This window comes from Chamaea fasciata, unplaced genomic scaffold (assembly GCF_029207755.1).
Source record: "Chamaea fasciata isolate MVZ Bird 193981 ecotype frontalis unplaced genomic scaffold, bChaFas1.0.hap1 SCAF_1, whole genome shotgun sequence".
Taxonomy (NCBI): Eukaryota; Metazoa; Chordata; class Aves; order Passeriformes; family Sylviidae; genus Chamaea; species Chamaea fasciata.
The window spans coordinates 93,304,225-93,317,426 of record NW_027094086.1 but is presented as its reverse complement, the minus strand read 5'-3'; the positions used below and the strand labels follow the sequence as shown (position 1 = coordinate 93,317,426).

The window sequence follows — 13,202 nt, the reverse complement described above, 5'->3', positions numbered from 1 at the left end:
AGCATTGCTTCATCTAATTCTCCCCTGAGATTACAGTCTTATTTTGAAGTACTGGGTGCAATGTATCTTTGCATTTCTAATATATGGGTGCCAGTGAATTGCTAGATGCCTTTACACCTTCTTTCTTCCATTCTCTGTGACCATGTGCATGTGAGGAGCTCAATTGTCCGTCTTTTCAGTGCTAATGCTTGAACTCAGCAACTGTGTTGCCAAGATGGGAACTTTCTATGCAGAAGAAAATGTTACTTCCCATGGTATTGTGGGCCATGATAATTATTGCAGATTCAGCTGAAATTTCCAAACACATGTGATCTGTTTTTTTGATGTTGTAAGTCTGAAATGAATGTCACAGACAACAAAATGTTTTATGAGCAAGGGAAAGAACACAGGTCTTACAACATACCTGCCATTATTGTGGCAGAATCCGATTCAGCACCAAAGTGGCTTCCTCACTGCTGTTGAAAGATGAAAACAGACTGCATCAAGAGACCAGTGAGTTTCAGCTGCTGATTTCTCCTTAAAGCAGTGCTCTTAATTTTTTTTGAATAGAAAGAAACTTATCACAAAATCCATGGTTGGCTCACGCCTAGAATTTTATTCAATCCATTCAAAAAATAGACAGAACTATAAGGTGGCACATATTGTCAGAGTACAAATGTCACATCTTTCTTCATACAGTTTAATTTAAATCCATAGATTAAGACAGTAAAATAATTGCCCTGGGTGAGAAAATTATTAGGGGTCTTCCATGAAAGGACAAGTCTTTAGGTAAGCATTTACACAGATGTATCTGGTTAAGCGTAACATTTTCTATTCTCTATAAAAATATAAACAGCATTTCAAAATGTCTTCCGATACGTACATTGAGATCATCTAACATGGCATTGATGAACTAACAGAATAGAGGGCCGGGCATATCAAACCACATTTATTCATTCTCACCCAGACAAAACAAAAACATTTTGTGTTAGCCTCAACATAATACAATCTAATGAAAGAAACAATATCAAAGCAAAGACACACAAGTATGATGTTCCTCCTCCCACAGGATTTCCTTATCTTTATTTTGTTTATAGTTTTGCTAACATGGCAACAACTGAGACAAAAGTGGCACTTTATCACAGATTAGTTGTAACTCAGGATCAAGTATAACTTGCCTTTCCCAGGAAGTTACACTGTGCCAGGATCAAATTAAGGGCTCTCCCTGACATGTATGTTTTACTTGTGCAGTATTACTTTGATACAGACTGTAGCATGTGACAGGAGGACAAGTGCAAATTACAAGGGCAGAATCTTGGCTTCCCAGACAGCAGAACCAGGTGGGAAATGTAAAACTGAACAGTATTTTAAAGGCAAAAACCATAAAAATTAAACAAAATAATGAAACTGAAAAAATAGGAAATTCATCTAAACTTTAAATAGTGGGATGTAGAGTGTTCCTGGTATAGCTGTCATAAGTGCACCTTAGGTTTCCCAGTGATGCAATCTGATAAGCTAAACACCTAATAATTGTTGCAAGAACTTACTGTACCCACACAGATTAAAAGGTTGAAAAGTACTGAATATATTAGTCACAAGTCTAATCACATGATTTCCTTTTTCCCAATCCTAAATTTTACCAGAGCAGCTCCCCTATTAGCTGCATGTTTATAGAGCAGAGCACTCGATGTTTTACTTGACTAGCACAGATGCCAACAAGGGCTGATATTTTCCAGTTAAAGTGATCTACAGGAGAAACAAAACCCAAGGGAGGGGTCAGGTTTCAGATAAAGGCTGGACATTTTGAACTCTGGACAAAGTGACAGGTATCTTTGATTCTCCTGGTGCTGGCGCTTTTGTGACTGGGTTTGCATGGGCTTTTATATCAGCTATTCTCTCTTTAAATCTTTGCTGGAGGTACTTCTCTTCTTTGGAGTAACTTTTAGCAAAAGCAGACATCAGCAGACATGCTGCCACAGTGGACCCTCCAACACAGAACAAGATTGCTCCTGCCAGCTTGCATATATCAAGGGACCCATTGAACTGGACAGCACGGGTATCCACAACAACAAAATCATCCTTCCCAAGGGCTTCGATTTTTGGTGGCACAAGAAAACCCACAACAAGAACAGCTACACCTATCAGCATAAAAGCCGTCCCAGAGATGAGTCCGACCTGGAAAACAAAGAAACAAAAAAAACCCTGATTAATTTCCAGTTTTTCCATTTCCCTTTCCAGTTTTCAGTTGGGAAGTACTCCTAGTCCGTTCCTAGTTAGGAAGTGTGTTTATTTTTCACTGCGTCTTGCAGATACAGTGCTCTCTCCTAGGAGGGTAGGCATTTTTCTTTTAGGATATATGAGGCCTTAATAGAACTAGAATATGTGGAAAAATGCTCTTTTTACAACTCATATTTATCTAATTGAGTACTGACATTTCTGGAAACAATGGAATATGCATTACTATCTCTAAACAGCATTTTATGTTGAAAGGCCCCATCAGAGAGAGGATCAGAGTTTAACCCCAGTGCTGTGTAACTGATTATTTCATTAGTTTTAGCTGGTGGTTAGCACTAACAGTTCAGCCTCTGCTGGTAGTCTGTCATATCCACCCCTTGCTTTTACTTCATGAGATGTCATTCCTTTGCAAGGATTAGAAGGAAGTTGCTATTGCCATATGAAGAGATCACGGAGGGTTTATTGCACATTTCAAGTGCAAGCACAAAATTTGGTTCACCCAGAACATTCTTGGGGGTAGGGATCATTGGGGGGTAGGGACTGTATGGCCTCACAGACCCCAAGCAACCTCTGCTCTTCTCCAATTCTGTCAAATTCCCTAACCTTAATGGAGATCTTTTGGTTTTCTTGATACCTACATCACACTCTGCTCTTAACCTACCAGTCCTGTTCCAAACAATCTGGCGGGACTTCTATAGGCACAGAGCAGAGGTAAACTACACTTTCAAGATGTACATAGGGTTCCCAGAAAAGACTGCTGTTTCAGTGACATTGGGACAGAGAAACTAGATGATCCAAAGACCCCAGGGAGCTGACGTATCTTGGTAAGAGTACCCTGCTTTCAGACATATTTATCTGGCCACCTTAGGCAAAACTGAGCAACAAAAGGCCTTTCTGGCTAAATAGGTAATACCAGTAGTTACACAGGGAAAGTCTTGAAATGGGAGTCTCTCTCTTTCCAGTAAAATGCAACAGGCCATACCTTCCAGAATACAGAGCTCCACCTGCTTGGCGATCTCTGGATCTGAAAATCATCCTCATACTCCCAAATTGAAGCTGTGCAGTCCTCATAAAACTGATGCAGGTAGGACCGAACTCCATAGCGTTGGTACCCTCCCTCGGTGCTGCCCTGCGCCTGCTTGGACCCGCAGATGTCAGCATAGGAGCTCATCCTTCCTACCTGCAACAAGAGGTTTCACACAAAGCACGTCATTGTCGGTGTGCTGGGAGAGCAAAGATGGCTGCAAACTCTCCAGATGTGATAAAAAAACACGGCCCAAGAGAGACCTTCCCTTCACTTTTTTCCAAACCGAGAAATGAGCCAGGTACAGTTGCACGCAGTGACTCAGCTCAAGCGAACCCAAGGAACTCAGTGACTTGGCACAGCACAGCCCAAAGGTGCTGCAGGGAACATTCACTCCCTTATGCAGGGTGCTTACTCCCCATCTTTCACACGAGTGTGCTACTGTGTTTCCATGGAGACTGAAAAAAGCAGGATATGCCAGGTAACAAAATCCAGCATCCCTCAAGGGCTCATGTTGCCTCTCCTCCAGACTGTCTCTGTCAGTCTCTGGAGTTTGCCACCTTATGAACTTTCCAAACTGCTGCATAAGAGGAGGTTTTTAAAATGTTTTTTGTTCTGAGCTTTAGAAGTGCAGGACTAATCACTGATATACCATTCATAGCTGTGGGAAACAGAGGCAAAATAAGTCCTAGATAGACTCAAGAGTCTAATATAGCTTGTATTTAAATAGGGATACTTAAAAAAATAAAATTAAAAATGGAATGCCATAACAGCATCAATCTGCTCAGCAAGACCAAAATGGAAATACTAAGCTTACAGACAAGTACTTCTCTCTTGAAGAAGTTGATGCCCAAGCTCCTCCTGACTTTAATAAAATCAGAATTTTGCCTGCTATGAAAACTACCAACAAAGTTTCTTACTCTTTCCATTTTCCATGTAAGTTCTCCTAACACACAAAATCCATATTTAACTATGTAAGTCCAAGGCCTGAACTTGCTTGCACAAGTGTGATGGTACTGAATTCATTGAAATAATACTAGCCCCTAAAAACAAGCTGAGCAGTAGCTCAAAGTCACTTAGGCTCATTGGCTTCTCTTTAAAGAAGTTCAAAAAGCCTTAGTCCAAAGGGAACTGTTAATCAGAATTTGCACCTGAAAGTCATGGCTCAATTTGTATCAGCTTCAAGCAGTACATCAGATTTCTGCAGCAATTTCACTTAAGGGAAGGAGTTTTGATGTGCTCATGGCAGCTGGGACCTCCCAGTTTTGCTGCCCTACAGTCCTTTGCCCTTTGCGAAAGAGTGATCTGAGTATGAAATACCTGAGTATGCAAGCACTCAAATTAAGGAGAATCCAGAAAATATTGACGGGGAATAACAACAGTCTGACTGAATCTTTTGGCTGGCTCTGCTAGAAACCAGTACTGAAATAAACAGTGACCTTCCAGCCTCTGGGAACCTATTTGTGTTCTTGGCTTAGGAATATAGAGGGATTGACTTCTTCCTCTTTATAGAAACCCATTATCTTGGAATTTTATTTATTTTGTATATCTAATAAGCATTTCGTTTGGGATTTCATGATCTCAACATCTTACAGTTGCAAATATCTCTCATACAACACAGTGATGAGGTTTCAAGGCTCTCACAGAAGTCATGACCCAGTGGAGGAGGCAGCCCATGTGTTGCTGGGAGACCTGCCAAGGGCCAGAAGGAACATTGCTCTGCAAAGCTCAGTCACCAGCAACAGGGGCAGTGCCAAGCACAGCTGCTGTCAGGAGCCCCTTTTTTGAACCCCTAACTACCTCTGTCCTCCCCGCAAGTTTCCCTTTTCCACCTCAGGCACTGTAAAGCCTGAGGAAATAAAAAAGTACTCTCCAAGTCTGTGCATGGGCTTGCTCTCTGCCGATAGTAGAGCACCAGTGTCCATCAGAGTGTTCTCAAGGTGCTGGCCTTCCAAGGAATGGTGGGAAAACAGGCACAGTGGAGAGAGACCTTGAGACAGCAGAAACTCCTGAGCAGCACCAGCTGCTCACCAGGTGAACTGGGAGAGCCTGGCCCTGGGGCCACCCTGTGTCACGTTGTACATAGCTAACAGCGATGTTTCCAACTACAGTTAATATACTGAAAAACGTTTGTGTCATGGCTGAAGCCCAGCTGGCAGCTAAGCACCTTGCAGCCCCTCCCTCATATCTACCCTCTACCATTCCACTATGGTAGAATAGGAAGGAGAATCAAAAGTAAAGCTTGTAGGCTGAGATAAGAACAGTTTAATGATTGAAACAAAGTAAAATATAATACTAGTAGTACTAAATAAAAAAAGGAGATGAAACCCAAGAAAAAGAAGTGATGCACAATACAGTTGCTCACCACCCCAACCAATGCCAAACCTTGTCTCCAAACTGCCTTCATTCCCTTCCTGGTAACTCCCACAGTTTCTCTATGGGGCATGATGTTCTATGGTATGGAATACCCCTTTGGCTAGCTCACATCAGCTGTCCTGGCTGTTCCTCCTTGCATCTTTTTATGTAGCTCCTCACTGGCAGAGCATGAGACACTGAGAATGCCCTTGGTTTAGGGCAAGCATGAAGTAACAATCAAAACATCAGTGTTTTATCAACACTGTTCTCATACTGAATCCCAAACACAGCACTGTAATGGCTACCGAGAAAAAAAATGAACTATATCCCAGTTGAGAACAGGGCAGTTTGTTGTGCTTTTTTATCATGTTATGAAGTTTTGAACACTATCATTTTCTGAGGTACAAAAAAAAAAAAAGGTATGTATATAAGTGTATATAATCTGAACTATCGTGGGGAAAAGCTGCAAGTTATTTTACTTCTGAAGGTTATTTTTGTTTCCCTCAGGAAAACTGTTTATTCCTACCCAAAAAGAAAGGACAAGAAGTCCTCTTTACTCACTGCCACCATTTCTTCAACAGCTAGCTGCCATCTTTAACAGCACAGGCACTGAGGAGTTCTCAGAGTTCTCATAAAACCAGAGTTCTGCCCACCTCATAAAAATACCTTAGGGGTAAAGAAGAAGAGGAAAAAATGGTGTAGTTTACCATGGCTGCCCCAGTTCTCTCATACAGGGTCATACCACCTACACCTCAATAAGAACACTTTAAATCCATACCCTTCAACCTGTCTTTTGGTTAAGCGAAGATTCCATCTCACACATCAGAAATGAAATAAAGAGGTCAATTAAAGTTCTGCAGAAACTCATTCTCTTGGATCCTTACTTAGATCTTTATTCTCACATCAACCCTATCTTCTTAATAATTTATGCTTAACTTCCGGCTAACTTAAATCATACAGGTAAGCAACTTTAGCATCATATAATGTGCAGAATGGTAGGTATTTTCCCCAGGTGTAAGTGACACCAGAAGGTCAGCCCAGGGAAGAACCAGAATTAACATGACTGGATAATGTGGCCAGCCAAAGCTTGCTTGTATTACTCCAGCTGCCACCAGGAACATTCAGAAAGGAGGTGAAGCACTTTGCTGAGTCTGAACCACCAACTTTAGTTACTGTGATTAAATTTAAGAAAACCCAATGTGACATGACAGAGACCTGTATAAACATGATCTTGCATTCATGGCAGTGTCTGTAAGTTTAGTCAAGACAGAAAAAGAAGGATGTAGTGTTTCTAACAGCTTGATGAAGAACTGCCTGTAAGGACCACACAGTTTACATGACACTTAGATTATTTTTCTCTAGCAATATAAAAGGCTAATAGGTGGTTTTGGTCAGGTATATGAGCAAAATGATAAATAAGAGCTGGGAGGTGGAACAGAAAACAAAAGAATGATCTTATGCCTGAAAGAGTTGTGATACCATCAAGTAGTATGACCTTTTAAAATGGAAGGGGAAAAAAAAGAAAAAGGACTGCTAGAATCATTAATTCTTTTCAAGCACTGCATAATATTAATTCTACTGAGTATTTTCTTCATGGTCAGACTCTTTCACTTAGAAAAAAATCTCCTATCTTTTGAAAAATATCTTGTCCCTTAAGAGAGAAGGTTCCCCAGCCCTATATGAAGCGGCCTGGTAATCTGGACTAAGATGGTCTCTTTTCTCAGCTGCAATGAAAGTGTACTGCTCTTGCTACTTACAGAAAAGGCACAGGAACTGAACAGTCAGAGAGAAAACAGTTCTCCACAAGTAGGAAGGAAACGTGTGTCACAGCATCAATTTACATTGGATGAATAAATACTGCAGTAGCTATGATCTCTTGAGTGTTGATGTGTATTTGCATGTCTTGCCTTCAGGGCTGAGAAACTAAACACTGAAATGTTGGGAAACTTCTGCCAAAAAGAGTGTCGCTGTTACCCAAATCTGTGTTATCGACGATCTGAAAACATATATCCAGGCTGAAAGTAGTAGCTCAATCTAAGTTTTTCAGTGCCTAAACCCAAGGTGCCCAGGAAAATGTGGGATGTAGGATCACAGCTTCAGAGAACACCACTGTGTAGTAGCAAACCATCCCCTAGCAACTTTCGTTTCCATGGCAAAAGCTGTCCTGTTTACTTTGAGCTTTACTATCCTCTGCTGATCTGGGGATGTGTGATTGGATTGGTGAACAGAAAGATTAAAAGATGAGCAAGCTCCATCAAATTTTCCCCCCAAAATTCCCAAATACTTTGCTTTATTTCTCCCGGGTTGAACGAATTAAAAAAAAAAAAAAAAAAAAAAAAAAAAAAAAAAAAAAGTACGTAAGGAATTGTCGTTTAAAAAGAAGCACAAAAGGAAATAAAGATGTGTCATTGCTCTGTGACACCACACTGCCACCGAATGTAAGCCACGAATGCTGACGGTTAGCACAGGTGAAGTCGCCCTCCCCCTTCTTCAGATTTACATACTTTGACCCTTCTGTTCACAGAGCCATGTTTCCAGTCCTTACCTACAGAGAGCGTTCCTTGTGAAGGGGGAACACTGGCATACACAGTCTGCCTTTGCCAGCGGTCTCCGAGGTGGCCTTTCTGATGCCCCTGCGCTCCCGGCGCTTCCCGGGCCGGCGGCGGGGCCGAGCCGCGCTCCGCCCGTCCCAGCGCCCTGCCCTCGCTCGGGGCTGCGAGGGGCACCTGCTGCCGCTCCCCTGAGGATAGCCGGGATGATCCGGGAGCCGCTTCTGCTCCCCTGCCCTGCACGGGGGCTGCGAGCAGCACCTTCTCCTGCGTTCCTGGGGGGGCGGCTCCTCCCGCTTCGCCGCCGCCAGGGGCCGGAGCGGGATACTCTCCATCTCCCGTTTCCCGGCCCAAGCGGAAGAACTCCGCAGCGCCCGGACGCGGACGAGATTTCGGCCCCCGCGACCCTCCCGGCCCAGCGGTGCCCCGGGGGCAGCGGAAATCCCGGTCCGGCCACCCCCTCCCCGAGCCCCGGCGGCGGCGGGGCAGCGCGGCACAGCCCGCCCGGGGACAGCCGCGTCCTCCACGAGCCGGGAGGCGAAGCCCGGCGCGGCCGCTGCCTTCGCGGGATGCTCCGCGCCGTGCACCCGCCGGCGGCCACAGGAGCCCCCGCCGAAGTGCCGAGCCGAAGTTTGCCGAGGGGCCGGAGCGGCGGCCCCGCGGTTACCTGTCCCTCCCGGCGCTGCCCTCGGCCGGCGAGCCCCCGCGCTGGCGGCGCTAGCTGCGGCTGTCCCGGCCCGGCCCCATCTCCGCTCTGCGCCGCGCCAGCCCCAGACACACGTATTATGTACGGCCCGGAGCGCCGCTCGCTCCCGCGCCGTGCCTGCGCACTGAGCCGCCGCCGCCGGGCGCGGAGCGGCGCTGGGCCGAGCTCGCCCCGCCGCCCCCGCGCTCGCCACGCCGCCCCCGCCCAGGGCCGACCGCCCAGGGCCAGCCCGGCGCTCCCCAGCTGCCGGCGTCGGGGTCCCGCCCGCAGGTGCACGACAAGGTCACGGCGGTGCCCTCCCTGGGTGTAGGCACAGAGGCCTCTGATCGCGCCCCCCGCATCACCCTCCCTCCCTCCCTCGTTCAGTCAGCATCGAAAACCGCAGGGACTCGGTGGTGTGCTGTGCTGTCTGTCCGGCCGATTGGATAGACGTGACATTAAGTGCCCTGCGAAGGACAAGGCGCTGAGATCTGCAGGTTGGGGAAGCGGACCGCTCAACAGGAGACTGAGGGGGACTCCTCAGGGAGACAGAGTGAGGCTGAGGCCCAAGCGTTGGCACCCTGATAACAACAGGTTGGTTGTTCAGTGGGAGAAGATTGCAAGAAAGCAGGTTTGGAGGCTAAGGAAGATTCTGAGGAAAGAGTTAACATGACAAGGCACCAAGAGCTGGAGATGCTAAAGTGTATCCCACAAAGATGCAATATGTAATTCCTGTGAAAAAATAATGAGAATGCAAAGGGCAAGAGTTCTAAAGACTGATATTCATATGGTGCACTGAAATATGCCCAGAAAGAGTGTTGTTGCATGCAGAAAAAGTGCAAGTGCATTAAAGCAAAATGGGGTAGTAGTAGCCAAAGGAAAAACAAGGTATTTCCAAAGTGCCTTAATCACTGTAGTATATAATGAAGAAGGTAAGAGTAATGGTTACATTAATAGCCCAAGCTTCTTTGGGAAACAAACCTTGCATTTGATGACAGCAGTGAGTTTGGGTAGTTGCAAACTAGGAATCATAAAAATAGCTATTAAAAAAAGAGCAAGTAAGGGATTAGATTTGGAGGAAAAAGTGCTGGTTTCAGTGCATTTCATCTTGTCCTTCCAAGACTGCCTGCCTCTCTTGTCTCAGGCAATGAGTAATTCCAAAAGCGTTCCCCTGACCTGAGCAGAACTACTTCACAGCAGTGTGCTGTTCAGTGAGTATAATAAGCATACTCTAGCCCACAGCAGCTAGCACGTAATAAACGGACAACGATTTGTGAAAAGAAAACAGGAAAATATAGTGAGGTGATAAATGAGAAGCCAGATGGGCTATCACTCTTAAAAGAGATTCTGTGATTAACTGTCCTGCTAAATTAACACCAGATTTGCATGTAGTATCGAAGTTATGGCTGAATGCTGCTTTATCGCAGATCAGGAAGATGTCTTCTATAGAAAAAGGAATTAATCTACATGATCAGTCTTCCCTCTGTTTACAAAGCTTCTTTTGCTTACTTAGCTATTGACAAAAGCAGTAAATAAAAAGAACATGAAATACCCGTGTTGGCCCAGTTTTGTTTCTTGACACAGAAGTTGCATGCTCAGCTAGCCAAAACAAATTAGTGTTTTAGCAATGGGACCATTTGCAGTAATGTTGATCTGTGAACTCCAAATTAACAACCCTGGAAGGGGGTTACCAAGGGTTAACCATTGGTAGTGTCATAGGTTGATTTTAGTGCACATTAGGAAAACTTCAAACTCAGCCTGAAATCAGAGCTGTTCTTGAAGTGTAGCTGGGTTTGGTTATAAGAAACATTGAACAGAAGGGTGTAAATGCCCTGTTAACCTTGAAATAGGTAACATTAATACAAAGATGTTTTAAAATAGGTCATGGTGGGACTCAGGGTTTGAGCTGCTGGTATATGAAGGAATTTCCAAATGTGGATCTTTCCTCAGTTACCAGCTTTCAAAAAATTTAGGCTGTGTTTATCCTGAGGGCTTCAGCTGGTAGTGGCATGGAGAGGAAGTGCATTATTTTCTACCTCAAGCTGTATATATGGTTTGTTTTTTTCCACCCCTTGTGGAGAGGAAACTCAAGGCTAGTGCTTTCTTTATCTTCCATCTGCTGTTCGAAGGGTTTATAATGGACAGTAGTGAGCATGCCAACGAAAAAAAATCCTGTCAAGAACTTCTGTAGGTGGTGGTGTTGGTTGCCATAGAGTTTACAGGCTTCTCTCTTACTGAGAGCTAAAGTGGTTTTATCAGCTGGTTTGATGAACATGGCTTAGGTAGCTTCTGGGAGCCTGTGCTGAATTGGAGAAATTACAGCTCCTGTAAAACACGTTTCTCCTGTAGCAAAATGCAGCAATTGCTATGAGAATCAAGTTCACTGAGTTGCAGATGTCTGTTCCTATTTGCTTAATGGTGATGGCAAGATTCCAGAGGCTGTTCTTCTGTTTCACGTGTTGTGACCAGAGTAGTTCTGCTGTAATGACATTATTGACACAGTTGCCTGTCCTTACCTTCCTAATGACTGGCTCACCTTCATCTGGAGAGCAAGGCCATAAAGCTTCCACTTGTGGAAAATCTGCAGTTGACACAGATCCACAAGGAGCAGGACTAATGACTAATAGCTGTTTGCCCTTCTTCTGGCTCGGAGTCTCCTCAAGGGGCTATCCTGCCATTAAGGGGGTGATCTTGAGTGGCCAGTAATACTGGGGAGGAATGGGGCCAAAAGGTGGAGGTCAGTTCATGTCTGTAGTGCTGTTCTGGAGCTGGGAGGATGTATTATAAAGAGTATTTTATTTTTCAAAGCTTCTGATGCAGAGCATGGTTTATGAATCAAAGAAGTGTCTTTTCTGCACTCAAGACATGCTGCCAGCTGCTGCATTCCTGTTTTATATGAGGTGATTTGTCTGTTGCTATTGTCCAGAAATCAGTGCTTGGCTACTTATTTGTCAGACATTTCTGTATTTCTCAGTGCTTTGTTCCAAGTGTTCTAGCAAGCAAAAAAGATTAATTGTCATAATTTGTCATATTCTGCCATCACCATCATTGGGTATAGATTTGTTCTTGTCCCCTGAGCCAGAAATACAGAAGATGCTTTCTTTACAATCAAAATCATTAATCTAGGTGGACGTTTTTCTATCTTATGCTGAAAATATATAGGCTAGGAATTGTTTGTTCTCTTTTTCATTCCTGTTGGTGAATTTGAATATCACAATCCTCGGAAATATTTAGGAGCTGTGTAATCCAAAATGCACATACACAAGTGATGCCAAGCTGTGACAGGGACCTCACATGAGTCAGTGAACCTCACATGAGCCTATGAGGGGATGCTGAACGAAGAGCACTAGGCAGTAGGAATTAGAAGTATTTCAGTGACCCATCTTCACTCAGAGACAGCCTCCATTCATCCTGTTTGTTTTTCCAGTGTTCAGGAAGAAACTTTCTTGCTCTTAGGCCTAGTTGTTTCCAAGTAAGCTTTGCAGGTGTAATGTGTCTACATGGTTTAGAGGCAAAAAGCCTTAATTTAGACCCAAATGAAACAGCAGAATATCAAACACACCATTTGCTGGAAGTGTCAAGTGTTGGACAGCAAATGTGTGCAGCAGAGAGTATTTTCTTTGCAGCAGCAGCTACTACTACCGCTAGACGGCCGTGTTGTTTTAAAATACACTGCCTATGAAGATCAGTGCCTGGGAGCTTGGGTTAATTTTTCAAATTTAGTTTCTTAAGGGAAGAGGAATTCAAAGCCAGGGACTGGTGAGGGGAAACTGTTCAGAGTCATTCTAAGAAATTCAGTTTCTTTGTGAGGAAGTGTGGTGTAATGTTCAAGTGCAAAGCACCCCTGCCAAGGGAAGACTTTCCAGAGTGCTCTGCTCCCAGTGGGACAGCCTGCCAGGGGCTGTTTCTCGGCAGGCTGAGCTGTGTCTCCTGTGTGTGTGAGTTACTGTGTTTGAATGGGTTAGGACACATCAGATGAGTTTCTCTCTGTTCTGTGTTCCTGTGTGCCTGTGAGGAAAAATGTTTGAACCAAAGAGCCTTTTGGTAACTCTCACGTGCCTGTGCATTCTGTTCCCAGAGGTGAGGTTGCTAAAGTTGCTTCACATACAATGTACCAATTCTTCTGTGTTTTGGTGCACACATGGAAATGGGAGCAACTGAAAACTTGACCTCTGCTGTGAATGCTGAGGGTCATAAGGATGACATTTATAACTGCTCTCATAATCCTGTGGAGTCTTAATATTTTATCTGTCTATTTTTTATTCCAGAAGTCATTATATTTCTTCCTATCATCTTTTGGTAAACTGGTTGGCTTTTATAAAGCAGCCATTGTAAGTTTATAATACAACTACTCTGTGGTTGGTCTCTTCTTTAA

The 13,202-nt window shown here is 44.3% G+C and overlaps 1 protein-coding gene across 2 annotated transcripts; it reads right to left on the bottom strand.

Annotated features, from left to right (window-relative positions):
- Nucleotides 1-568: 568 nt before the first annotated feature.
- On the bottom strand, nt 569-8,989 carry NRSN1 (neurensin 1). 2 transcript variants are annotated; one of them, XM_066189379.1, is made up of 3 exons: nt 8,810-8,989; nt 3,197-3,394; nt 569-2,154 (listed from the first exon to the last, which is right to left on the bottom strand). In XM_066189379.1, exons 2-3 carry the CDS (start codon nt 3,383-3,385, stop codon nt 1,756-1,758), a joined length of 588 nt encoding a protein of 195 aa, XP_066045476.1. In that variant the 5' UTR covers nt 3,386-3,394; nt 8,810-8,989; the 3' UTR covers nt 569-1,755. The 2 variants fall into 2 exon arrangements, with proteins under 2 accessions (XP_066045476.1, XP_066045466.1); XM_066189369.1 differs by lacking the exon at nt 8,810-8,989 and adding an exon at nt 8,139-8,258.
- Between the last annotated feature and the right edge of the window lie 4,213 nt (nt 8,990-13,202).